Source organism: Ceratotherium simum, chromosome 16 (genome assembly GCF_057802395.1).
Source record: "Ceratotherium simum simum isolate JZ-2026a chromosome 16, ASM5780239v1, whole genome shotgun sequence".
In the NCBI taxonomy this organism is placed as follows: domain Eukaryota; kingdom Metazoa; phylum Chordata; class Mammalia; order Perissodactyla; family Rhinocerotidae; genus Ceratotherium; species Ceratotherium simum.
In genome coordinates, this window is record NC_141915.1 from 26,618,204 (window position 1) to 26,643,980 (window position 25,777).

At 40.7% G+C, this 25,777-nt stretch overlaps 1 protein-coding gene across 7 annotated transcripts in view; it reads left to right on the forward strand.

The window, feature by feature from the left end:
- The first annotated feature begins 6,207 nt into the window (after positions 1-6,207).
- Positions 6,208-25,777, forward strand: part of BCAS3 (BCAS3 microtubule associated cell migration factor) — a 562,723-nt gene continuing 543,153 nt past the window's right edge. For 5 of the 7 annotated variants that reach the window (XM_014790917.2, XM_004434813.3, XM_014790915.2 and 2 more), the window contains exons 1-4: positions 6,208-6,314; positions 7,727-7,814; positions 11,633-11,687; positions 15,636-15,711. In XM_014790917.2, coding sequence (XP_014646403.1) covers positions 7,744-7,814; positions 11,633-11,687; positions 15,636-15,711 — 202 coding nt within the window. In that variant the 5' untranslated portion in view covers positions 6,208-6,314; positions 7,727-7,743. The remainder of the gene's footprint in view (positions 6,315-7,726; positions 7,815-11,632; positions 11,688-15,635; positions 15,712-25,777) is intronic. The other 2 variants (XM_004434814.3, XM_087440870.1) reach the window with 2 other exon arrangements.

Genomic DNA, 25,777 nt, shown 5'->3' on the forward strand with positions numbered 1-25,777 from the left:
GTTTGCTGGGCCTGAGAATAAGCAGAGTGAACTAAAGAGAGTGAGCAGAGTGGACTAAAGAAAGCTGTGGGCTAAGTTAAAGGGAGCCAACATAACAAACAAAGATAGAATTTTAAATAGAAATACGGGAAAATGCTGTTTTAGAAACAGTTATCTAGTAATATGCAGGACACACAAATGGCAGGCATTATTATAATTAAATAGATATGAGATGATATGACCTTGAATTTTGTTTATTTGACTGGAATTATGGGTTTTTTTCTACTTGTTTTTTCTTTTGGTGAGGAAGATTAGCCCTGAGCTAACATCTGTTGCCAATCCTCCTCTTTTTGCTGAGGAAGATTTGGCCCTGGGGTAACATCTGGGCCCATCTTCCTCTACTTTATATGTGGGATGCCTGCCACAGCATGGCTTGATAAGCAGTGTGTATGTCCATGCCCAGGCTCTGAACCTGCGAACCCTGGGCCTCCTTAGTGTCGCGCACGAACTTAACTGCTACACCATCAGGCTGGCCCCTGAAATATGGTTTTGCTAATCTACAAAGTTTGGAATTCTACTTGTTAGGAGATTACTACAAAAGGTAGTGTTCAAAAGTTTCAACCTAATAAATGCACCAAAAAAAGTCTATACCGTGAATAATTAATGTATTTTTATCTCGCAATTGGAGGATGTTAGAGAAATGTGATTTTTAATAGACTATTTTTTAGAGCAGTTTTAGGCTCACAGCAAAACTGAGCAGAAGGTACAGATTTCCTATACACACCCTGCCCCAACACATATATAGTCTCCCTTCATATCAATATCCCCAACCAGAGTGATACAATTGATGAACCTACATTTGATGATGGTTATTTTTTTAACCTCTTTGTTTTTCCTTTTACTTGACTGAAAATTAAAATATTAGTGTCCACCAAAGTTCTATGTGAAATAAGATTATTTCACCACTGCTTAAATCACATGATTATTATCCAAGTGTTTTTGTGGCCAGGGTAAGTGAGGCAATGGCTTGCTTGAGGCTAAAAAAATAATTCTAGAGGCCGGCCTGGTGGTGCAAGTGGTTAAGTGTGCGCGCTCCACTGCGGTGGCCTGGGGTTTGCTGGTTCGGATCCCGGGTGCGCGCCGAAGCACTGCTAGTCGAGCCATGCTGTGGCGGCGTCCCATGTAAAGTGGAGGAAGATGGGCGTGGATGTTAGCCCAGGGCCAGTCTTCCTCAGCAAAAAATAAAAGGGGAGGATTGGCAGATGTTAGCTCAGGGCCGATCCTCCTCACACACACACAAAATAATAATAATAATAATAATAATTCTAATCCTATCAAAACAAACACATAATAAAGTATAAATTGACCTTGAATTTTCATTTGCTTATGGATAGTTCCCTGACAGTTCTCTGGGGACTGTTGTTTTTGATCTGCAGGGCTATAGGAGAGGCAATTTTAGTCATTAGTGATTTATTATAATGGACCATTGTAGCAACTGGAACAATACAGAACTCTGGCTTGAAGTCACTCTTTTACACTAAAAATGAATTTCCTAGCTTGGATTGCTCCATTACAAGAACAGACTGTTGAAAAGTTTCACTATGTCTCAATACTCTGAAATGACTCCTGAGCTGGCAGTATGTACTAACCACCCACAAGTTACTTCTATTCAAAAAATGATCATTACAAATTTTATTTTCTCTCTATTTGAAGGCTCATGAGAGAATCTCACACCATCTTTGTGGAAAAAAAATGGAGTAATTAGAACTCGTTGGTTGATTAGTTAGTCTTTAGAACTAGTTTGGAGAAATTTCCAACTGGTTCTAAGAATTTTAAATGTACTTATTCCTCATAAAAATCCTATGAGGCTTGTATTATTCTTTCTACAACTTAAAAAGTGATACCAGGCTGGCCCCATGGAGTAGCAGTTAAGTGCACTCACTCCGGTGCTGGCAGCCTGGGTTCGGATCCCAGGTGCACACCGACTCACCGCTTGTCAGGCCATGCTGTGGTGGTGTCCCACATAAACTGGAGGAAGATGGGCATGAATGTTAGCTGAGGGCCAGTCTTCCTCGGCAAAAAGAGGAGGATTGGCATGGATGTTAGCTCAGGGCTGATCTTCCTCCAAAAAAAAAAAAGAAAGAAAAGTGATACCGAACCAAGTGGGCTCACCTCCTGGTGAGTTAAATAAGACTCTACACCAGTAGAAATTGTCTCACCAAGTAAAGTGTATTTGCAGCAAATAGGAGGCCATGAGGAATCATTTCCAAAGTCATGGCGTCCCCAAACAAGGGGAAGCAGGAACTTTTATTTCAGTTGGGGAATGAATATTCAAAAGGGAGAGGTGGTACACTGCAGATTATGTTAATGAGGCTTAATCTCCTCCTGAAGAGATCTTCACACTAAAAATAAGGCAAGGTCATGCACCTAGCTCTTGTAGGGAGGCTTGGTTAGCTTCAGGATGGTTGCTGGTTGTGTCTCCCTAACATAAAAAAACAACTTGGAAAAACATTTAAATGCTTCCAAACCTACCATTGAGTTCCTCAGGGCACTAGTTGATGACAAAAGGATGAAACTAAGGCACAGAAATTCACCCCCCTAAAAGATGTGTAACTTCACCAGTGTTCATCCTATCTGTAAATATTATCACTCAGTTGCTCAAGCCCAAAACACAGGCATCATCCTTGATTCTCTTTTCCTTCTATCCCACATCCAACCCATTATCAAGTTCTTTTAATTTTCTCTTTCAAAATATTCTGGAATTGACTACTTTTCACCTCTACGGCTTCTAGGCCCAGGGCTAGACTACATCTCCCAGCTGGTCTACTGAAATAGCCTCCCTACTTGACCCACTGCTTCCACTCTTGTCTCCTCTCTGATAATGGTTTCTTCTCTGTGTAGTAGACAGAATGATATTTTAGAAATGTAAATATGATCATGACTCTTTCTAGCTGAAAGTCTTCCTATAGATTCCTACCCTAGAATAAAATTGAAACTCCTTATGTTACCACATAAAATTGGGGTTCTCTGCCCGATGTGCATAAACAAGCTAATTAATTATGGCATCAGGCTTGGGGGAGAAATCAGCTTTTATTCTGTGAGATCCATTTGCAGGGAGAAAGGGGGCATGTGCCCTCAGATCTGTCTCTCCTCCCAATTCAGGATTTGGGGTGAAACTTAAGAGGTTAGGGAGAACAGGCTGGCAGGCAGAAATGCTGGTGGGACAGGTTTTGTTTGGTGGGCTTCCAGCATTTATGGTAAGGTTTTAAACATTTGAGAGGGTTCTAAAGATTTATGTTGGGGTTCTAAACAATTTTGATAGATGGGAAAGGAATTTTAACACCAGATCTTCCTGAATGAAGGTCCCCTCTCTTCTGATAGGAGTCCAACTTTCAAGTTCTGGTCGTATCCTTGGGTCCTTGGGTTCTATGGGGAGGAGGATCTTTAGTTCCCAGGTTGTTTCAGGTAACGATTTCTTCTTTTATGCATGCCCTGGCTACATGACTTTGCAGATTTTCTGAAAGGCAATTCTTAATCACTCTGTTGACGAGAGATGGGGTCAGTTGAACTGGTCCTGGAGGGCCTGCAGTTACACTTATAATTCTTTTTTTTGTGTGTGTGTATGTGTGTGAGGAAGATCAACCATGCTAATCCTCCTCTTTTTGCTGAGGAAGACCGGCTCTGAGCTAACATCTATTGCCAATCCTCCTCCTTTTTTTCCCCAAAACCCCAGTAGATAGTTGTATGTCATAGCTGCACATCCTTCTAGTTGCTGTATGTGGGACACGGCCTCAGCACGACCAGAGAAGCGGTGCATCGGTGGGCGCCCGGATCCGGACCCAGGGCCGCCAGTAGCGGAGCGGGCGCACTTAACCACTAAGCCACGGGGCCGGCCCTTACACTTATAATTCTATACAAGACCATATTCCATCTGGCCACTGCTTACCTCTCCTAACTAGTTTGCTATCACTTTCTACCTAGTTCACCTTACTTAAACCATACTGCTTTTCTCGTTCCTCCTCAAAATTCATTGCTTTCTTAGGGCCTTTGTATTTGTTGTTCCTTTTGTCTGCACTGCTTTTCTCCTCAGAGCGGCTTTGTCACAAACTCCATTGAGGTCTTTGTCCAAATGTCGTCTCCTGAGAGGCCTTCTCTGAACACACTACCTGAAATAAGCCATCTCCCACCTCTATTTATCTGGCTTATTTTTTTTCATAGCATTTTACACTACTCAAATTTCTCTGTGTATTTATTTCTGTCTTCCCATCAGAATGTAAATTTTCTGGCTGAGGACAAGCACATTGGTTGATTTATTTATTGCCGTATCTCCAGAGCATGGAGAATGCCTGACACTTAATAGGTACTCAGATACTGGTTGAATGAATGAATGAGTGAACTTGTGTACAAGGATATTCTTTATGATTTTTTGTTTCCTTGTTTTTTCCATAACTTTGTAGAGGAATAGTCAAAGAATTATGGAGTTTAACAATGATTATAAAACAACTATTTAAACCAAAAAACCTTACACAAAACTGCTTATCCCATTTGTGATTATTACCTATTGGTCTCTTCTGGATTTCCTCTTTATTCCTGCTCTGGATCCTGAACTGCATGAGAATAACAATTATTTAATTCAAATAAGCCTGAATTTTGAAATAGGTGTTGTGTTCAGGGCTGTTAGGTGTTAAGGGGAATTCAACAGTGTAAAAGCCTTAGTCTGCTAATGCCTAGAAGGAGTTTTAACTTTCTAGTTGGCGAAAATGAGATTCACACAAGAGAAACACCCAAAAAACATTTCAAAGACAAGGAAGGGAGCCAGTGATAGACAGCATAAGAGAGGAAGGAATTCAGAGTATTGGAATGATTTCTTCTTTAGTGGGTTTAATGTAGGAAACAAATCTTTTTTTTTTTTTTTTTTTTTTTAAAGATTTTATTTATTTTTTATTTTTTCCCCCCAAAGCCCCAGTAGATAGTTGTATGTCATAGCTGCACATCCTTCTAGTTGCTGTATGTGGGACTCGGCCTCAGGATGGACGGAGAAGTGGTGCCTGAATGCGCACCCGGGATCCGAACCCGGGCCACCAGCATTGCAGCGTGCGCACTTAACCACCAAGCCACAGGGCCGGCCCATAGGAAACAAATCTTAAAAGGCCGGTAGCGCTGGGAAGTTGTGTAGTGGAAGAAGATGAACGTTCAAAATCTTTTATTAGCCAACGTTCAAACACTAGCCTGATAAATAGCACTTTGGGTGTTCTATTACTGGCAGTGATTGACTGTCAAGAGCAAATGGGTGGTTTCTCGGCTAGATCTATTTTTCTCTAGCACCTGATTAACTGCATATTTCTGGGTAGGTAGTTTCTCTACTAAACTTTTCCCCTCCTCCACTGTGCTAAAACCTTTCTAAATTTTTTACTGCTGTATCAGCGGATTTGTCACAAACCTCATGCCTATGAATAAGCCATATCCTCCTAAGACTGTCGTATTAAATGTGATAATACTTATGAAGTGCTTAGGACTGCGCTGAGAGCTTGTTCAATAAATCAATAAATTATATCACTATTATAAAAGAAATGTAACTGACGGAATACACCGGCAAGACCTCGATCTCTTCCATACCGGAATTGGAAACAGGTAAGGAAGGAATCAGGCGTGGTCCCCAAACCTAGCTCAAATTGACAAGATTACCAGGCGCGCCCTTCATTCAACACCTCCTTGGCTCCAGGGCTGCCCACCAGCTCAAGCCAGTCTAGGCTCCCGGAAGGTAAACACATAGAAAAGGGTAGGGGAGAAGGCGGGTTCGGGAGGGGTGAGTGGCCAGCGAAAAGTGATTGTCAGCTGCCATGTCCACGTGCTCTGAGCTTCAGACTAGCTGTCGCGAGAATTCGATGTAAACAGACCAGTCCCCCTGTCCTCCGACTCCCAGCTGAGACGCTCCGGTGAGGTGGACAGGAGTCAGGGGCATGATGCTTTTTGACAAAGCCACGAAGGTGTTGTCTGCGAAGGAAAATAGACATGTTCCTAACTCCTCTCCACTTGCCTGCGTTCACAACCGAACCTGACACCTCGGCTTCACCCGAACTTACATACTGTTTTTGTTTTCCCTCGAGCCCCAGCGGATTGGATAAATTCAGGAGGCTGGTCCGCCTCTTTTCTACTTGCTGGTTGGAGAAGCTGACCTCCAAGGGCGGTGCCCGGCCGTAGTCATTTGCTGCTGGGATTGGCTAGAACGGTAGTTCCGCTGAGGCGTGGTAGGAAGTGATAGCCGTCAATCACGAGGGGAGACTCCAAACAGTGAGCCTGGAGCCGGAGAGCAGCGTTTACCGGCGGGGCGGCCGGTGAGAGGGCTGGTGGGGCTGTGGCTTTCGGGAGGCTTGGCGGGGACGAGGGGCAAGCAGCGTGAGGGGAGAGGGCATGGCTGGCAGGAATTCGACGGGGGAGAGCTGTCGAGATTGGAGGGGGAGGGGAAGAAGGGCAAGGGGCCAGAGGGCGGCCGGGGGCAGTGGTGGCTCCGCGTTGGAGGTTAAGTGGGTAGCTCTGTGCTAGTGTCTTTTAGGAGATCGGGGCCTCAGGGGCTGGCGAGGGTCGTCTTCAGGAGACGGGGCCCTGAAAGGACAGTTCTTGGGAGGCTGTGTTTCTGGAAATAAAGGGTGGAATGGAAATGAGAGGGCTGAGGGGCTGGAGGTGAAGGTACCCACCGATGAAAGGGTACCTGGGCTAGCTGGGGCAAAGAGTGTTTTGGTTGTAGCACATGGGATTCACCAGTTTGGGAGTTTTCAGATAAGGTGATAGAATGCTCTCTACTTAGAAGTGATGGTTTTAGAGGCTTTCAAGATTAGTTCCAGGCTGTGGGCTTTCCTGAGCCATGTAAGAAATCTTTAATATTGTTTTCAACCCTCTTTTAACCTTAACCAAGTACACTCCGTGCTCTGAAAACCTCCCCAGTGATTCAGATGCTTATTAGACATTCAAGGATCAGGATTTAGTGATGTGACAGGAAAGGATAAGGGGCTTCTAATGTTGTGTCAGTTTTTATTACTTATTGAGACTGTGATGATTAGGTTACAATAGCAGAGGGTTTACAAATGTGATTTAAAAAATCTTGTTAAATTATGATCATGCAGTCTTTTTTTTAAGATATAACTGACATATGACATTGTATTAGTTTCAGCTGTACAGCATAATGATTCAATATTTGTGTATATTATGAAATGATCACCGCAGTAAGTCTAGTTAACATCCATCACCATACATAGTTACAATATGCTGTCTTACTCATAGATTCCCAACAGTCTTAGTTGGAAAGTGTTACTTCATTGTTCCATTTGGTCTTGAAATATTGTACCATGTGTATTTTCACTATCTTAAGATTTCAGTAAGTTCTTTAATTTTGGTTCACAAAGGTAGCACATTTGTTTTTATAAAGTGATCCTGTGCTAGACTTCCCATCCCATGATCTGGTTCTCTGACCTTTCTGGTTTCTGTTAACAGTAGATCAAAGGGTCCAGCAGGAGTCAACTAGTTTTGTGGTTCTGAGGCTTTGTCCAAATACAAAAATCTCATGATAATTGAAAAAATTTTTAATCTACTTCCTCTCTCGCCCTCCCCTTTTCTGTATAATAGGAATTGCTGGGAAAGTTTCCTACATCTTAGGCATTTTTGACAAGGGCTCTCTAGTGAGCAACCATAAACCTTTCTCCTACCCCCAATGATAATCCATTTTTTTTCTATCTTTTTGTTTTGGAAACAGGTTTTGCGAATGAAGCTATGGCTACAGATTCCCCCAGAAGACCCAGTCGTTGTACTGGTGGAGTTGTGGTTCGCCCACAGGCTGTCACGTAAGCAAATTTCAGATACTCCTAATAGCTGAAGAAAAGATTACTCAGGATACTAGTAACTACCATTCAGGTTTCCTTTCTGAACAGTGCTTACTTTTGTAAAATCTATTTAACTTTGGCTTTACAGGATGATAAATATCATTGCCAAGGCCAAATAAAAGGAATAATTGGAGGGTCAAGTTGATGTATTCAGCACATTGCTAAATGAAAAGCACTATGCTAAATCCAAAGGAATAATGTTTTTTCAAACTCAGGATTTAACAGTTAGCGGGTCATTAAATCAGTTTAATGGGTCAGAACCACTATTTAAAAAATGAAATAGAATATAATAGAAAATATAGTTGGGAGTATTGTTTTGTAACACACGCATAGATATATTCATATATATGTATATATTTACTAAATTGTGATGTAAAATGCATCTCTTACTGTAGGTCTCAGTCAGAAAGTTTCGAAGTCAATATCATAAAGAGTACATTTCTATATTTTAAGCATTCTTTGACAAAGCATATCTATACTTTCTAGGAATATAAAATCTAATGTGGTTTTAAGATATGTATACTTCAAATCACTATAATCAATAAAAAAGATGCAGCAAAACATCATGAGAATTTAGAGGGAGTATTTTACATCCAAAAGTTTTTATTTTTTATTTATTTATTTATTTATTTATTTATTTTTTTAAATTTTATTTATTTTTATTTTTTTTCCCCCAAAGCCCCAGTAGATAGTTGTATGTCATAGCTGCACATCCTTCTAGCTGCTGTATGTGGGACGCGGCCTCGGCATGGCTGGAGAAGCAGTGCGTCAGTGCACGCCCAGGATCCGAACCCGGGCCGCCAGCAGTGGAGCGCGCGTACTTAACCGCTAAGCCACGGGGCCGGCCCATTTTTTTTTTTTTTTTAATAAATTTTTTTTTCCCCCAAAGCCCAGTAGATAGTTGTATGTCATAGTTGCACATCCTTCTAGTTGCTGTGTGTGGGACGCAGCCTCAGCATGGCCGGAGAAGCAGTGCATTGGTGCTCGCCCGGGATCCGAACCCGGGCTGCCAGCATTGGAGCACACGCACTTAACCGCTAAGCCATGGGGCCAGCCCAACCAAAAAGGTTTTATTAAGAAGCTAACATTGGGGGCCAGCCTGGTGGGGCAAGTGGTTAGGTGCACGTACTCTGCTTCAGTGGCCCAGGGTTTGCTGGTTTGGATCCCGGGCGTGCACTGACACACTGCTTGTCAAGCCATGCTGTGGTGGTGTCCCATATAAAGTAGAGGAAGATGGGTGCGGGTGTTAGCTCAGGGCCAATCTTCCTCAGCAAAAAAAAAAAAAAAAAGAAGAAGAGGACTGGCATCGGATGTTAGCTCAGGGCCAGTCTTCCTCAGCAAAAAAAAAAAAGAAGAAGATTGGCATCGGATGTTAGCTCAGGGCCAATCTTCCTCAGCAAAATAAAAAAAAAGAAGAGGATTGGCATCAGATGTTAGCTCAGGGCTGATCTTCCTCACAAAAAAAAATAAAAAGAAGCTAACATTTATAGTGTACTTTAAAGGCTGAATAGAGTTTGGGCAATTAGAATCAAGGGTCCATGTTAGGCAAAGGGAACAGAGTGAGCAGATGTGGGAAAGGCAAGCTATTTTCATAAATGAAATATAGGGAAGTTGATCTATTTAAAATAGGTTGGCAGTAACCAATTAAGACTCTTCAGGGGCCGGCCCGGTGGCTTAGCGGTTAAGTGCACTTGCTCTGCTGCTGGCGGCCCAGGTTCGGATCCCGGGCGCGCACTGACAAACCGCTTCTCTGGCCATGCTGAGGCCGCGTCCCACATAGAGCAACTAGAAGGATATGGAGCTATGACATACAACTATCTACTGGGGCTTTGGGGGAAAAAATAAATGAATAAATAAAAAAAAAAAAAAAAAAAAAGACTCTTCAATACCTGGCTAAGGAGATGAAGTTTGTCTTCTGCCTTTTAAAATGTTCATAAGGGAATTATAGCATTTTGGGTTATTCCCTTGGGCAGTTTAGCATGTTCCATAAAGATTGTCGTATATGTATAGTATGATATTTTACCATAATCCTTCCTTTTTCCCCGCTGCATTTCCCAGGGCTATATTTCTTTGCTAACTATGGACCATGTCAACAAGTTAAGCATATTATTAGCTGTGAGTTAGGTACTGTTTCAGTCTTCATTTTACAGATGAGGAATCCAAAGCAGAGAGAAATTAAGTAAATTGTCCTTGGCAACAGGCAAGAAGGGGAACCTGGATCAAACCTAGATAGTTTGTCTCCAGAGTCTGTTCACTTATGCAGTATTCTATGTCCCCTCACCATATGATATTGAACATATATTGCTCTTTTTGTTATGCAGTACGTAATTTCAGTGTTTTTTTAAAGAATCTTTGATTCATTTAGTATTCTTTTAACAGTGCTTGAACATCTACTCCATGCCTAAGTACTGGCTTATAGTAGGGGAAACAGTAAATAAGTAAAGTAATTACAGGGTCTGGTCAGTGCCCAGTAAGCTATGATAGAGGATGACAATGGGGAGTGTGATGTAAGGCTGACAAGGAAGGCCTGCCTGAGGAGGTGACGCGTAGGCTGGAGATCTGAAAGGGAGGCAGGAGTATGGGAAGGAATCCAGGCAGAAAGGAAGCTAGTTTAAAGGTCTTGATTCAAAGAAGAGCTTGGTGTACTCGAGGACTTGAAGATGCGTGTGACTGAAGCAGAGTAAGTTAGGAGAGTGGCGGAGAAATGAGGTTGGAAAGGTAGGCCTAATCAAATTGGTTTCTTTTTTAGGCCTGTTCAGTTTTTGTAGGTATCTAAGGCATATTGCTTTTTTATAGGAGGTAGGATAACTCACATTATTTTCTTCAAATGTAATTTTTCACATCTCTCTGAAATGAATTTGATTTGGTATTTGGAAGAAAACTTCTTTACTTGCTGATATCCCATATACTTCCCATTTAAAATATTGTAGTGTCCTCAACAGTATCATTTTTTCTTCACTTTTATGCATTTTTAATATTTTCCATATTTTGTCTATGCCAAAAGTTCTGTGAGGACTTCTTTTATTTTTTTTTTTGTGAGGAAGATCAGCCCTGAGCTAATATCCGTGCTCATCCTCCTCTTTTTGCTGAGGAAGACCGGCTCTGAGCTAACCTCTATTGCCAATCCTCCTCCTTTTTTTCCCCAAAGCCCCAGTAGATAGTTGTATGTTGTAGTTGTACATCCTTCTAGTTGCTGTATGTGGGACGCGGCCTCAGCATGGCCGGAGAAGTGGTGCATCGGTGCGCGCCCGGGATCCGAACCCGGGCCACCAGTAGCGGAGCGCGCGCACTTAACTGCTAAGCCACGGGGCTGGCCCTGTGAGGACTTCTTAATAACTCCTTCTAATGCCTACACCTGCAGCAAAATACAGATTCATTTTGCTATATACAGGTAAGGAACTAGGTTCATAACCAATTTAAAGAGAAGGTCACTAAATACTGAGTCATCAGCAACAATTTTTCTTGCTCTAACTAGGACATTCTTCTGCTCTGACTCAAGAGGCAGGTCTTGCCTTAGCCCAGTCTTCACTCCTTCAAATATGAGTTAGAAGTTATCTATGTCAAATTAAGAGAGCATGACTTTTAAGGAGATAATGTTTAAAAATGTTAAAATCTTATTTGCATTAAATAACATATACAAAGAAACTATAAAGCAGGTTAGTAGAACTATCGTCTTTTTTTAATATTATGAATGACTTTATTAGGGCTTGCAGAAAGAGGTCTTCCATGTCCTGTCTTAAGCTGTCATGATAAATTTTATCCATTTCACCCTTTTTCAGGGAGCAGTCCTACATGGAAAGTGTTGTGACTTTTCTACAAGATGTTGTGCCACAGGTAAGTGTCTATATGGTTTCAGAAATAGTAGGTTTTACCATTGACCAGGGAAGCTCTGAAATGTTCTGTTTCCTACAGTTGACACCAGTATCATCAACTTCAGAAAGACTTTTGATGTTTTAACATCCTGAGCATTGGTAGGGAAGAACCATACTTATTATTATTAGATATGCCTTAGTTTTGTGCTGACAGTGGGCCAACGATTATTCCTCAGGACTTGCTCTCCTAAGAGGAATCAAGGTGAGGTGTTAGTTGAGAGATGGGACTTGGGACTCTCTAGGTGGGTTCTACTTTCCAAAATCTTGTCTTAGTGAAATGTTGTCTGTCTGAAGTAAGAAAAGCAATATATGCTTTGCATTTCATTAGCTAGATATTATATTAACTAAATACTGTGCTGAGCACAAATCTACATCTCTTTCATATGGAGCAGTATTTTTATGCCAAGTAGAGGATGCCTTGTTACTCTGACTTATGAGAGGGTAAGCCCCTGACTGTTCCCTCTATAAATGTGAGAATAAAGAATGAGCAGCCCTCCTGGGAGCATCTCTAGTGCACAGTTGCCTGGACTTTACATAAGTATCACTTAGCATACTTGTTAAAAATAATAATTTCAAGGCCCCTCTCTAAGACAGTTTGACTCAGTGGAATTGAGGTGGCATCCAGTAACTTGTGTCTGTAGTAAGAATCTCAGATGATTTTTGTGAAACAGTAGCTGTGGGAAGCACTGTTTAGTGGAACTACTGAGGAGAAAGGTTTCTGTATCTTTTCCTTGTGGTGATGTCAGCGTTCCCTGACTGCCAAGGTATCTGAAACTGTGCGGTGCAAAAAGGACATTCATAGATCCAGTGTTCCAGCTTTATGAGAGGGTCTAGAAAAGTCTAAAATCTGGAATTCAATTGTATTAAAGAAATTGTATTCATCCAATAAAGGAAAGTACCAGGAAATGTTGGTATTCCTTTATGTTCAGTCAACTTTAATGAAAATAGGCCACAATGAGAAGGTCTGTGGGGCATGTAAGGAAAAATAAATGCTTTCCTTTCTTAAGGAACTTGGTAAATAAGAGAAGTGAAATTGCTTGAAACAACCAGAGATGATACAACATATCAGTAAGTGTTACACGTGATAGTACAGACTGAATGTTTAATTGCTAGGAGGATGGATAGCAAAGAAAGAGTCAAATTGCAAAGGGCACTGGGAGTAGCATTAGTTGAAATGAATGGAAAGGTTCGGTATTTGATGTTGAAGGAAACTGGCTAGCTGGGTATGGTGGGCTACAGAGTTGCTGTGGCTGTAAAGCATCTAGTACTCTGCACAGGATGCCAGGCTTAGACAGCAATCCGGGCGTGACATGCCACTTGGTCTTCTCAAAATTGCTCCTTTTTCTTAAGCCCTGAGCCCTGGCATGAGGCTACTTCCAAGTAAGGGACATTTAAAATTTTCTGTAATTTGCCTGCCCCTAGAGTGCCTCGTTATCAGATTTTTACAAAGGCACCTTTTGTGCTGGTGGAAACCCTGCATAGCAAGCAGTTTTTGTTGGCTAGAGGAGAGAGGCTGTGGTCAGAAGCTTTGAGGGACTAGTTGGAGAGTTTGCTAGAGAAACAAGAATACTAGATTGAGTAATAGATTGAAAATAGGGGGCTGCTAAAACAGATAGGGTGAAAATGCTGGAAGGTAGAAGATTAATTTAGTTTTTATGAGTATTATACATAAAGGGGATAATCTATGTAATTGTGAAGATTTGGATCAGTGAGGATTAAAGTTATAGTCATGGATCTAAGAATGAGAATATTCATTCAAGACATTTATGTTATGCAAGTCATTATTCTAGTTACTGTGGAAAGAAAGCAAACCTTCAGGCAGCAGATACTTGAGCACCCTCTGTGGATCAGGCACTGTGTTCAGCTGAGAGGATGCTCGGTGCCTGTCCTTGAGGTTTTACGGTCTAGTGCACCAGTTGGCAGACTTTTCCTGTAAAGGGCCAGATAAGCTTTGCAGTTCGTACAATCTCTGTCGCAACTGCTCAGCACTGCTTTTTCTGTAAAGGCAAGTGCGTGGCTGTGTTAAAATAAAACTTTATTTGTGAACACAGGTGGTGGGTCAGATTTGGTGGCCCATGGTCTCTTTTTCCACCCTTAATCCAGAATCCCCCATTGGTACTTTGTGGGCAGCCATTCGGAAAATGATATTTTTTGCTGGTGTTACGTTTCGCCTCCTGCTCTGTTCTGGGAATCATCAAATTCAGAGAGCCTGGAAATTATTCTCTGGGTCTCCAAATACCCCCAAAGGGAGAAAATATGTTGTTAGACTATCAACTTCCTCAGCTATCACAAATAGAGTGAATTCTCATTGTGTTCAGCAGATGTCATTGATGGCTGGTAGAAGTCCTTAACTGTGCCCTCTGATCTAATAATTATACTTAGGAAAATATATTTTAAAAGAATAATTTAACAAAGAAACAAGTTAAAGCTCCTAACTTTTCATTTCAGTGTGTATGAAGTTTTCACATTTTCAGTGAAAATTAGGAAAAAAGTTGTTGTCCTAAATGCAATGTGATAACCTAGATTGGATCCTGGAGCAGAGAAAGGACATTGGTGGAAAAACTGATGAAATCCAAATAAAGTCTGGGGCTCAATTAATAGTAATGTACCAACGTTAGTTTTGTAGTTTTGACAGAGGTACCATGGTAAGGTAAGAATTAGATAGTTAACATTTGGGGAAATGGCTGAGGGGTATATGAGAACTCTGTACTATGTTTAGTAATCTAAAATTATTCCAAAATAAAAAGTTTATTTTAAAAAAAGAGAGTTTTCCAGAATGAAAAGAGCAAGACCAAGGAAGAAGAGGAAGAAGAGATGGATGAGGTGGTTGAAGATAAAGTTGATGAATTAGTTGGTTTTAGTGCAGGTTTTCCTCTTCTCCAAAGGAATTAACTGCCCAGTACACATCTCACTTGTTTTTTTAAAAAAGACAGTTGAAATTGTAAGGATGTATAAGATAATTTTTTTGTATAGTAAACCTTCTATTAAAGTAACCCTGTCTTTTAACAATATTTTCAATGGCCGTTAACCTTGTGCGCTCAGTACGGGGCTGTAAATTGGGATGGGAATTTAAAGCAGGTCATGTATATGGAATTATATATGAGATGGTAGTTTGGTGTGCTTTTGATACAACTTAAACTAAATAGTTGTTCTGTGAACTGAGTACCACCTTATAATTGAAAATGTTGCAGCTCTTTTGTCAGCATTCTAAATGCTTGTAAGCATATACAACCTTTACAAAATTTTAAATAAAAACAATTGCTTTATGGAGAGATGACTCCCTTTGAATACTGATGGGTGCCAATGATACTTTTCCTATGACTTCATGGTAGTTTATGCTTATCTTTGTGACCCTTGCAGGCTTGCAGGAACTAGCTAATAGGGTGGGTCTAGAAGCCAGATAAGAGACTGAAAAAGTAATACTCCCCACCCCCACCCTCTGGCCCTCGCCTGTGCCCTCCACCCAGAACTGGAGGCAAGCAGAAAGTAATACTCTTGAAAGTTCTAGGTAGAGTGTAATTGCCTGATCATAAACACCTGGGAACTAAATAGATACCTGTGGTAGTTTTATTTCTTAAACCTTCTTGTTTGTTGACCAATATGGGGGATGATTTAGTTTTTTGAGTGCCTTTGAATTATAGTGATGCTTCCTAATAGACTATGATCATTGTATTTTAGGTTTCTGCAATTCTTTAATAGGTTAAAAACCCTTTTTTGAACAAGGTTATCAGACTCTTGGGTAACTTTCTTTAGGAGTAAAAATATTACAAAATGTGCTAGTCCTAAGATGTAGGATTGGTGAAGTTGGAGAGGGATAGGGATAGGGTATTTAAGTTATTCTTGGTTTTGAACATCGTTGATATTAGAGCTGTAAAACATTTTTATTCAAACATTTCTGTTTACTATGCAGGCTTACAGTGGAACACCTCTAACAGAAGAAAAGGAGAAAATAGTCTGGGTCAGATTTGAAAATGCAGATTTAAATGGTATGGTTTTAACTTTTTTGGGACATGTTAATTAAATGTTTTTTTGAGATTGACCTGATTCCAAAAAGAGAACCCTTACTTTAGCCAGGTTACTTTCTCTTACAGTAACTTTTTAGTTTTTAAAATAAATTTATTTTTAATATAAAAAGTAACATAACCACACTACAGGAACTTCATTAGAACTAATATTGTATTGTACAAGTCCGAAAGTAACTGTAACATATAGAGCCTAGCCTTAAACTTTAAGTCCAAGTGAGATAAAAATTTCTTAGAAAAGGAGTTATTAATTCAAGTTTGATCAGTTGTATAGAATTTATAACTGCAAAATAATCATTAGTGTTGAACTTTCTAGATTAGTTGGCCCAAAAATAATTAATTTTTAAAAGCATAGGTTCCTGTCAGCAGTAAAAAAGAAAATGATTTTAAAATCACAAAATTATGGGCCGGCCCCATGGCTTAGTGGTTAAGTGCGCGTGCTCTGCTGCCGGCAGCCCGGGTTCGGATCCCGGGCGCGCACCGACACACTGCTTCTCTGGCCATGCTGAGGCCGCGTCCCACATACAGCAACTAGAAGGAAGTGCAGCTATGACATACAACTATCTACTGGGGCTTTGGGGGAAAAAATAAATAAAATTATTTAAAAAATAAAATAAAATAAAATCACAAAATTAATGTTTACAAAATGTCATCAAAATAATCTTTACCTAGTTATGGTTTTCTGTTTGTTCTTTTTTTTAACAGCAAGTAAAAATTGCTGGGGTAATAGTCTATAAAGCCTTTGCTTTATTCAAGTAAAATGCATCTGGAAATGTAGATGGATCCTACTTGAAAATTATTTTAGTACTGTGTGTCCTGTTGAGCTTACAGTGGTTGTCCTTAACTTAGTATCTCATATCCCAGTTGATTTATTAAACTTTGAAATTTATACATCTTCCTCTTCAATACTTTAGCATGCTCACATATCCTTTGGTCTCTCCTTTCTATGTCATATTGATATTGTATGAAATTTTAGCCTGGGTTTTTATAGATATACTTTTTATAATCTCTGGCTCTAGGGGTTTGTGTGTATACTTATATATGTTTTAAGGCAATAATAAATATTACCAACATATTTATCCCCCTTACTTCCCCAGTCTCTTACAGCATTTCTTGAATTTGTCTCTTGTGTTCTTTCTTCAAGAATGTTTTTTGTTTAGGTATTTGTGTGGCAAGCCGTCTGAGATATTTACAATTGAAAGAAAATTTGGCTGTGGGAAAGAAAAAGTGGGATTCATTGGCTGCAAGTCCAGCATCTCCCTGAAGAAGGCTAATAAGGACTAACTTTTTCATTGCATTGGGGTTTCTTCATCAATCTGCCCTTCCCTGGTTGTGCCTGCTGCAGCTGGGATCAGTTCCGTGTTCATTGCCTTTTGTCTTTCATGATACTTAGGGGAGGTAGTGGAGGGGATTCTTCTGATCACAGCCATGCTAGCTTAGCATCTTGCTTCTTTGTAGAGCAGTTAGGGGTACCTGAGATTGTGTTAGGTATTCAGGCTTCTCTGCCAGATTTGGAGTTTTCTTGGCACAATAATTTAGAAGTCTATTAGCTGTCTATAGAGTTAAGTTATTTGATGTTATTAATGAAACTCTGTTAGCTGTTAATCAATTTAAATGTTACAGTGTTTGCCTGAACTCTACTCTGGTGATTGCTTTCTGCTCTGCTTTTCTGCTTGGAATTACAAAGCCGTGCCGGTTGGCCCCTGCCGCCAGGCTGCAGCCCATTGGATTATGGCTTATCATGGTTGAGGGTGGAGTAGGTAGCGACTAACAGGAGATACTTCTAAGGGACCCGGGTTACTGGGAGTCTCCAGTCCTGGATCCTCCTTGCGTCTCCATTCCTAATCAACGTACTGACTTGGCTTGATGTTAGGTGGAGACTGCTACTTTTGGAGCTCATTAGAGGGTGGGATTAAGGCCCTTTGTATCATGGTCACTGTGCTGTTTCTGCTTTCAGGCAGTCTGATTTCTACCTAAACTTGTTTTTCTTGAGGCACTGTACTGAAAAATATGTAAGAAATTGCCAAAGCAGTTTAATATCTTGACATTTGTCTATCAATTTCCCTAAAGGTGAGCATGCAGTTTGTGTTCCAAAACACATCAGGTTAACCCGCTGGTTTGCTAACGTATAACAAGAAGTGTCAACTTTCCAGCCTGTGAGGGGAAATTCTTACCCAAACTGACTTGGTCAATTCTAATATCAGTCTAGTACTATACTTAAGTATCAATTTGTATATTCACCAGGCCTTTTTTTCAGTCGCAAGTGATTAGTTTAGGGGAATGTAAAAAAAATTTTAATTGTGGTAAAATATACATAACATAAAATTTACCATCTTAACCATTTTTAAGTGTACAGTTCAGTAGTGTTAAGTACATTCATATTGTTATGCAACCAATCTCTGGAACTGTTTTCATCTTGTAAAACTGAAATTCTTTATACCCATTAAACAACAACTCCACATTCTCTACTTCCCCCTGGCTCTTGGCAACCACCATTCTACTTTATGTCTCTGTGAATTTGACTACTCAAGTTACGTCATAAGCGGTGTCATACAGCATTTGTCTTTATGTGACTGGCTTATTTCACTTAGCATAATGTCCATAAGGTTCATCTATATTGTAGCATGTGTTGGAATTTCCTTTCTTTTTAAGGCTGTATAATATTCCAATGTATGTGTATACCACATTTTGTTTATCCAGTCATCACTCGTCATTTGGGTTGCTTCCACCTTTTGATTTGTAAATAATGCTGCTATTAACATGCATGTACAGATATCTCTTTGAATCCTTGCTTTCAATTCTTTTTGAGTACATACCTGTAAATGGAATTGTTGGCTGATATGGTGATTTTGTTTTCAATTTTTTGAGGAGCCGTCCTACTGTTTTCCATAGAGGCATTTTTTTTTTTAACCTACTCATATAGGTGGGAAGGATAGTGGCTTGATACTTTTAGTTTTCCACTTCTTGTTACTACTCTCTAAATGCTCGCTTCTCTTCTTTGACTTCTCTATGAGGTTGGAGCAGTGATTGCTCAAAGCTCTCTGTTCATATCTTAATGATCATACTATATGATCAAAAAGGAAAATGTATTCTTTGGGTGATCTAGAACGCTCAGTCTGGATCACCTTCCAGTTACTGGAATGGTTGCAGTGGCTGAAGATGTAGTACTAGAATTGGCTCAGCTGGTCCTGTGCCTATCCCTGTGCTTGATGAGGGGGGGTAGGATCGGTTTCCAGAAAAGGAGGAGGCCTAGTGTAGGAAGTGTGTGAGGTATACCACAGATAGTAGCTGCCGCAGGCCTCTTTTGCTCTAGTGCGCTTGGTCCCTATTTCATCTGCCTTCTAGACGTCTTCACTTAAATGTCAAACTTGTATTCCTTTTCACGTCTAACTATGTCCCTTCAAAAGCTATGCTTCAACCCCACTTGCCTTTCAGGTCATTAAAGGCACAAAACTTTCCATGCCTCAGGATCTTTGCACAGGGGCCCTTATGGCTGAAATCTTCTTTTCTGCCTTCATCCTCATTCATCTATTAGCATCTACTAAAAATGATTTCCCAGTTTTTACACTGGGCATTGAGAGTGTTTTGCTGCTATTAGTACACACGTGGAATACAGAGGAAGCTGGTTTGGGAGGAAAGATTTAATTTCACTTTACACCTCAATTTTTGAGGTGAGCAGAAAACCCAATATTCCCCTCTCCCCTTCCCAGTTACAAACATTTCTTTAAGGAGGGAGAGTGTATTGAGTGCAGCGTTGGGGGAGGTTCACAGATAAGACTGAACAAGGTTTTGAAGGATGGGTGAATCAAAGGAGAACATTGTAGTTGGCTAAAACCACGAAGGAATGCTACCTGTCTCTATCGGAAAGACTGTAAAGTCCATATTTAGGGCTGAAATAAGAAAAAAGAAACCAGTAAAGAAGATAAAGATCAGTTATGGATAGAAGAACCAGTGGTGGTAAGATAGGGGATATAAAGATAAAGAAAAGTCAAAGAATAAGGATTACTTAAAACTATAACAATTCTAAAGAACAACATAAAGTTTTTACAAAATTAAGAGTTTCATTCAATAGTAATGAAGTCTGCTGTACCACCATCCAGAGAAAGAAAAATACCACAAGTGACTAAGCGGAATCTAAAATAAGAGAAAGGAGATTTTGTTCATATAATGACCCCACTGTTTTATATGTGGCGTTTGAGCCCTTCTAAAAGTAACAACCTGTGATCAGGGTGGTAGCTGTAGTAGAAAGATGGCTGAACTGAGTATCAAGAGTCCTGAGATTTCTCTTCAGCTTTGAGTAAATTATACCTCACTTGTTCTTGACAGTGATAACATGAAATTGGCTCATGCTCTGCTTGTAAAACAGGATTGTTGTGTGTCAGATTAGATGGTATATATACCAAAGCACATTGAAAATTATAAAAGACCATTTAAATGTTAGCTATAAAGAGAATTAATTATGCCCTAGGAAAATAAGTGTTATAATTCTGCATTTTGCTGGATATGGAATCATGTGCTATTAACTTTAAGCCAGTGAATTCCTTATAAAAGAAAATCAGGGGCCGGCCCCGTGGCTTAGCGCTTAAGTGCGTGTGCTCCGCTACTGGCGGCCCGGGTTCAGATCCCGGGCGTGCACCGACGCACTGCTTGTCCGGCTGTGGTGAGACAGTGTCCCACATACAGCAACTAGAAGGATGTGCAACTATGACATGCAACTATCTACTGGGGCTTTGGGGAAAAAGAGAAAAAAAGGAGGAGGATTGGCAGTAGATGTTAGCTCAGGGCTGGTCTTCCTCAGCAAAAAAAAAGAGGAGGATTGGCATGGATGTTAGCTCAGGGCTGATCTTCCTCACAAAAAAGAAAGAAAGAAAAAAGAAAATCAGCATTAAAAAATTACTGATTATAAGCTATGTTAAAGATTTTGATCTTTATATTTGAGCAACAGGAAATCACTAATGTAGAGGGTGGAGGTGAGGAGGTATGTCATTATTTGTGTTTTAAAAAGAGCACTCTGACTGTAGTGTGGGGTTTGGCTGGCAGTGGTGGGTGCAGGAAGCCGTTTATGCTTTTGGAGGAGATGTTGTAGTGGACGGTGGTAGTGGTGTAAGAAGAGAGGTGTTTAGGAAGACACAGGGATAGTGATAGGTTTATTGCTAGAGGGAAAGAAGAAGGCGGTTCCTGCCTTTGCCATCTGGATGGATAATCATGCTATTCACCAAAAGAGGGAACGCTGGAAGGGATCGGGTTTGGTGAGGAAATGGCCATCTTTGAATGGAATTTGATCCCCTATTGAGATATCCAAAACCTGTGTTGAGGAAGTCACTAGCAGATACGAACTGAAGCAATGGATGGAATGAGATCACTTGTGGAGGATATACTGTGAGAAGAAAAGGAAGTGTAGAAATTAGCCTTGAGTAACTCCAGTATTTAAAGAGTACGTAGAGGGCCGGCCCTGTGGCTTGGTGGTTAAGTGCGTGCGCTGCAATGCTGGTGGCCTGGGTTCGGATCCCGAGTGCGCATCGAGGCACCACTTCTCCCTCCATTCTGAGGCCGAGTCCCACATACAGCAACTAGAAGGATGTGCAGCTATGACATACAACTATCTACTGGGGCTTTGGGGGGGAAAAATAAAATAAATAAAATCTTTAAAAAAAAAAAAATAGTACGTAGAAAAGGATGAGGCAGCAGAGGAAATGGTGAAGGAGGGACTAGAGAGAAGTCTTACTTATTGTGCAAATATATCATGGTAAATAACCCAAAACAAAGGTATAGATCAATGAATGAACTTTTACAAATCCAACACTCCTGTAACTATCACCTAGGGTAAGAAATAGAATATTGCTACCTAGTGATTTTGAATTTCATATAAATAGAATTATTCAGTGTATAGTCTTTTGTGTCTGGTTTCTTTTGCTCATTATGTCTGCAAGGTTCATCCATTTTATGGTGCATGGTAGTAGTTCATTCTTTTTCTGTGCCAAATAGCATTCCATTATATCAAGATACCACTGTGCTTGTCCATTCTGCTGCTGCTGAACATGTGGATTGATCCTAGCTTTTGGCTCTTTACAAATGATGCTATGAATATTCATATGCATGGCTCTTGGTGTATGTGTGCTCATGCTTCTAGTGAGTATATATCTAGAGTGGAATTACTTGGTCAGAGGGTATGGTATCTTTTCAGGTGGCTAATTCTGATCCCCCACAGGATCCAAAGCACAGATAGAAGGATTTACTTTAGACAGAAGGAAAGACAACTGTTTGTAATAGAATAGAATGAGAGGAGGGTGGTACAGATGCACATAGGTCTTTGGCAACAGGAACTTGAGTATACATATATTTTTTTAATAATTTTATTTATTTATTCTTTTCCCCCAAAGCCCCAGTAGATAGTTGTATGTCATAGCTGCACATCCTTCTAGTTGCTGCATGTGGGACACGGCCTCAGCATGGCCAGAGAAGCGGTGCGTCAGTGCGCGCCCGGGATCCGAACCCGGGCCGCCAGCAGCGGAGCGCATGCACTTAACCGCTAAGCCACGGGGCTGGCCCTTGTGTATACATATATTATCAAACTGTTTTCCAAAGTGATTGTACTGATTACATTCAGTAGCAGTAAGTAACTAATCCCTTTGCTCCACGTTCTGCCAACGCTTGGTTTTGTCATTGTGGTTTTAATTAGCATTTTTTTTTTTAATTTTATTTATTTATTTATTTTTTCCCCCAAAACCCCAGTAGATAGTTGTATGTCACAGCTGCACATCCTTCTAGTTGCTGTATGTGGGACGTGGCCTCAGCATGGCCGGAGAAGCGGTGCATCGGCGCGTGCCCGGGATCCAAACCCGGGCCGCCAGCAGCAGAGCGCGTGCACTTAACCGCTAAGCCACGGGGCCGGCCCTTCATATTGATTTTTAATTGTTACATGTACAAGAAGAACCCCCGTGGGGTTGTAATTGTTGCAAGTCTCTTCTGCCATGCTGTGGCCTGCCTTTCAGTCTTCTGGTAAGGGTGGCTCATGATTAACAGAAGTTCTTCATTTTAATGTAATAAAAGATTGGAAAATTCTATTATATTATTTATGTTAAGAGTTTTTTGTGTCCTATTAAGAAGTCTTTGTCTATACTATGATCATGAAAATACGTTTCTACGTTATTCTCTAGTGTTTTATTAATTTTACCTTTGTCATTTATATCTAAAATTCCCTGTTACTGATTTATTTGAAATTTTCTAAGATAGGAGACACTTCAGCATGTTTAAATGCTCATTGAAAATATCCAGTAGATGGGCTGGCCCTGTGGCTTAGCGGTTAAGTGCACGCGCTCTGCTGCTGGCGGCCCGGGTTCGGATCCCAGGCGCGCACCGACGCACCACTTCTCTGGCCATGCTGAGGCCACGTCCCACATGCAGCAACTAGAAGGATGTGCAGCTATGACATACAACTATCTACTGGGGCTTTGGGGGAAAAATCAATCAATAAATAAAAATTATAAAAAAAAAAAAAAGAAAATATCCAGTAGCATGGAAGAAATGGAAGATATAGGAAAGGAATAATTGGAAAAAGGCTCCTGAGAATGTGGGGGAGGATGGGATTGTAGGGGAGAAAGAACTATTTCTCTGCCCTCTAGGTCCTTCTGGCTGGTCTAATAATTAAATTGCATGACACAGAATAACAGGAGAAAATGAAAGTTTAATAACACGTATACATGGGAGGAACCCAGGAAAATTGAGTAACTCACAAAAATGGCTGAAGCCACCACCTTAAATATCATCTTCAGCTGAAGACAAAGGAGGATCTTGGGGACAGTGGTTTGGGACTTCAAAGGGGAGGAAGGAAATTCACACGGAGGTGAAAAGCAAATATTTGGTAAACAAACGTTTGCTATATCTTGTGAAGACTATGGGTTATGGGGAGGACTTTGATTAAATGGGCCTTGCCTATGTTCCTCCGAGTCTACCACACCTAGTTTATTTTGTATTATAGTCATCTATGGTGATAGCTCCTTCCTGAAACAGGCCTTCTATCTTAAATTCTTTTATTTTATTTTACTTTATTTTTTTTTGGTGAGGGAGATTGGTCCTGAGCTAACATCTGTTGCCAATCCTCCTCTTTTTTGCTGAGGAAGATTGGCTCTGAGCTAACATCTGTGCCCATCTTCCTCTATTTTGTATGTGGGATGCCGCCACAGAATGGCTTGATGAGCAGTGCATCAGTCTGCGCCTGGGATTCAAACTTGGGAACCCTGGGCCGCTGAAGCGGAGCATGTGAACTTAACCACTACACCGACAGGCAGGCCCTATCTATCTTAAATTCTTTTAGACGGGGGAAGGTCAGAGTTTCTTCTTGAGTCCTTCATTCTTAAAAATAATCAAGCCAAAGAGGCACGTTTTGGAGTGGCAAATTCTGATCCCCCACAAGATCCAAAGCACAGATGGAGGGGTTTACTTTAGACAGAAGGAAAGACAACTGTTTGTAATAGGATTGAATGAGAGGAGGGTAGTACAGATGCACATAGGTCTTTGGCAACAGGAAGTTTCTAGTTTCCCTGTGCAGTATGAGACAGATTATTTGCTGAGTAAAGAGAGATTGGGTGGAGTCAGGACTAGGAGGTTTAAGAAAGTCACTGAAGAAACTGTTGAATAAGTTCCAGAAAATAGAGTAAATTTGCTGTGCACTTTTGAGGGTCCAGTTGAGGTTTTTGGAGATAAATTAGTTTATAGTGGTAGCAATTCTGTCTCACTGTATGGTTTTCTATAGCAGTACTTGGTTGCCATAGAACATACTAGGATAGTGGGTAGTTGGGTTCATCTACGATTGAGGTTTACTTGTTAGGTGCCGTGCAAAGATCCCACAAAAAGGGATAAGAGAGTGTAGATTATTGACAGGAGTCACGGAAATGATTGATTAAAGACAGTAAGACGGGAGGAGAGCAAATATAAGATGGGTCTGAGGAATAGGGAGATGGCAGGGCAGTGGATGGAGGTCCTAATGAAGTCCAAGAATGAAGCACAGTAGAAGTAGTTGAGCAGACTTGCTGGAAGATATGGTCGTGATCTGAGAATAGAATGCTTGAATTAGTGATTTTTGAGGTGTAATAGTTTTGTTTAATAAGGATATCTTTTATAATACTGGTATTATATAACAGATACTTAACATTCACTAAAGTGCATTGGAAAAGTTGATTACACAAGTACATCTAATTTTTTTGTAGTGGACCATATGCCCAGTGTCTTCAGATATATCAGGATTTAATTGTATACAGAAAGGAACATAATTTTTCTTCCATTGCTAAATTTACAAATATTAGAAATTCTAGATGATTACACTTCATATTTATATTTAGTTAATTATGGTAAAATATTTTTATTTATCATTTGCAGATGGTTTTATTCCTGTTATTAATATTCCTTAGTTCTCTAGTGAGAGTTTGATTTTTTTGTGTGTGTGAGGAAGATCGGCCCTGAGCTAACATCTGCCAATCCTCCTCTTTTTGCCGAGGAAGACTGGCCGTGGGCTAACATCCATGCCCATCTTCCTCCACTTTATATGGGACGCCGCCACAGCATGGCCTGCCAAGCGGTGCGTTGGTGTGCCCCCGGGATCTGAACCGGGGAACCCCGGGCCGCCTCAGCGGAGCGTGTGCGCTTAACCGCTTGTGCCACTGGGCCGGCCCTGAGAGTTTGATTTTTAAAACCTTACTTGTGCTGATAATTATAGGTATTGGTTTTAAAAAAAACTACTAGTTTTATAATTTCAGCTTCCTGTTCACTTTCTTTTAAATGATGTCTTCCAAATACTTCTGCACTTACTTTTTTTGTGTGTGTGTGAGGAAGACTGGCTCTGAGCTAACATCCATTGCCAATCCTCCTCTTTTTGTTGAGCTAACATCTGTGCCCATCGTCCTCTATTTCATATGTGGGATGCCGCCACATCATGGCTTGATGAGTGGTGTGTCAGTCCACACCTGGGATCCAAACCTGCGAACCCTGGGCTGCCGAAGTGAAGCTCGTGAACTTAACCACTACGCCACCATAC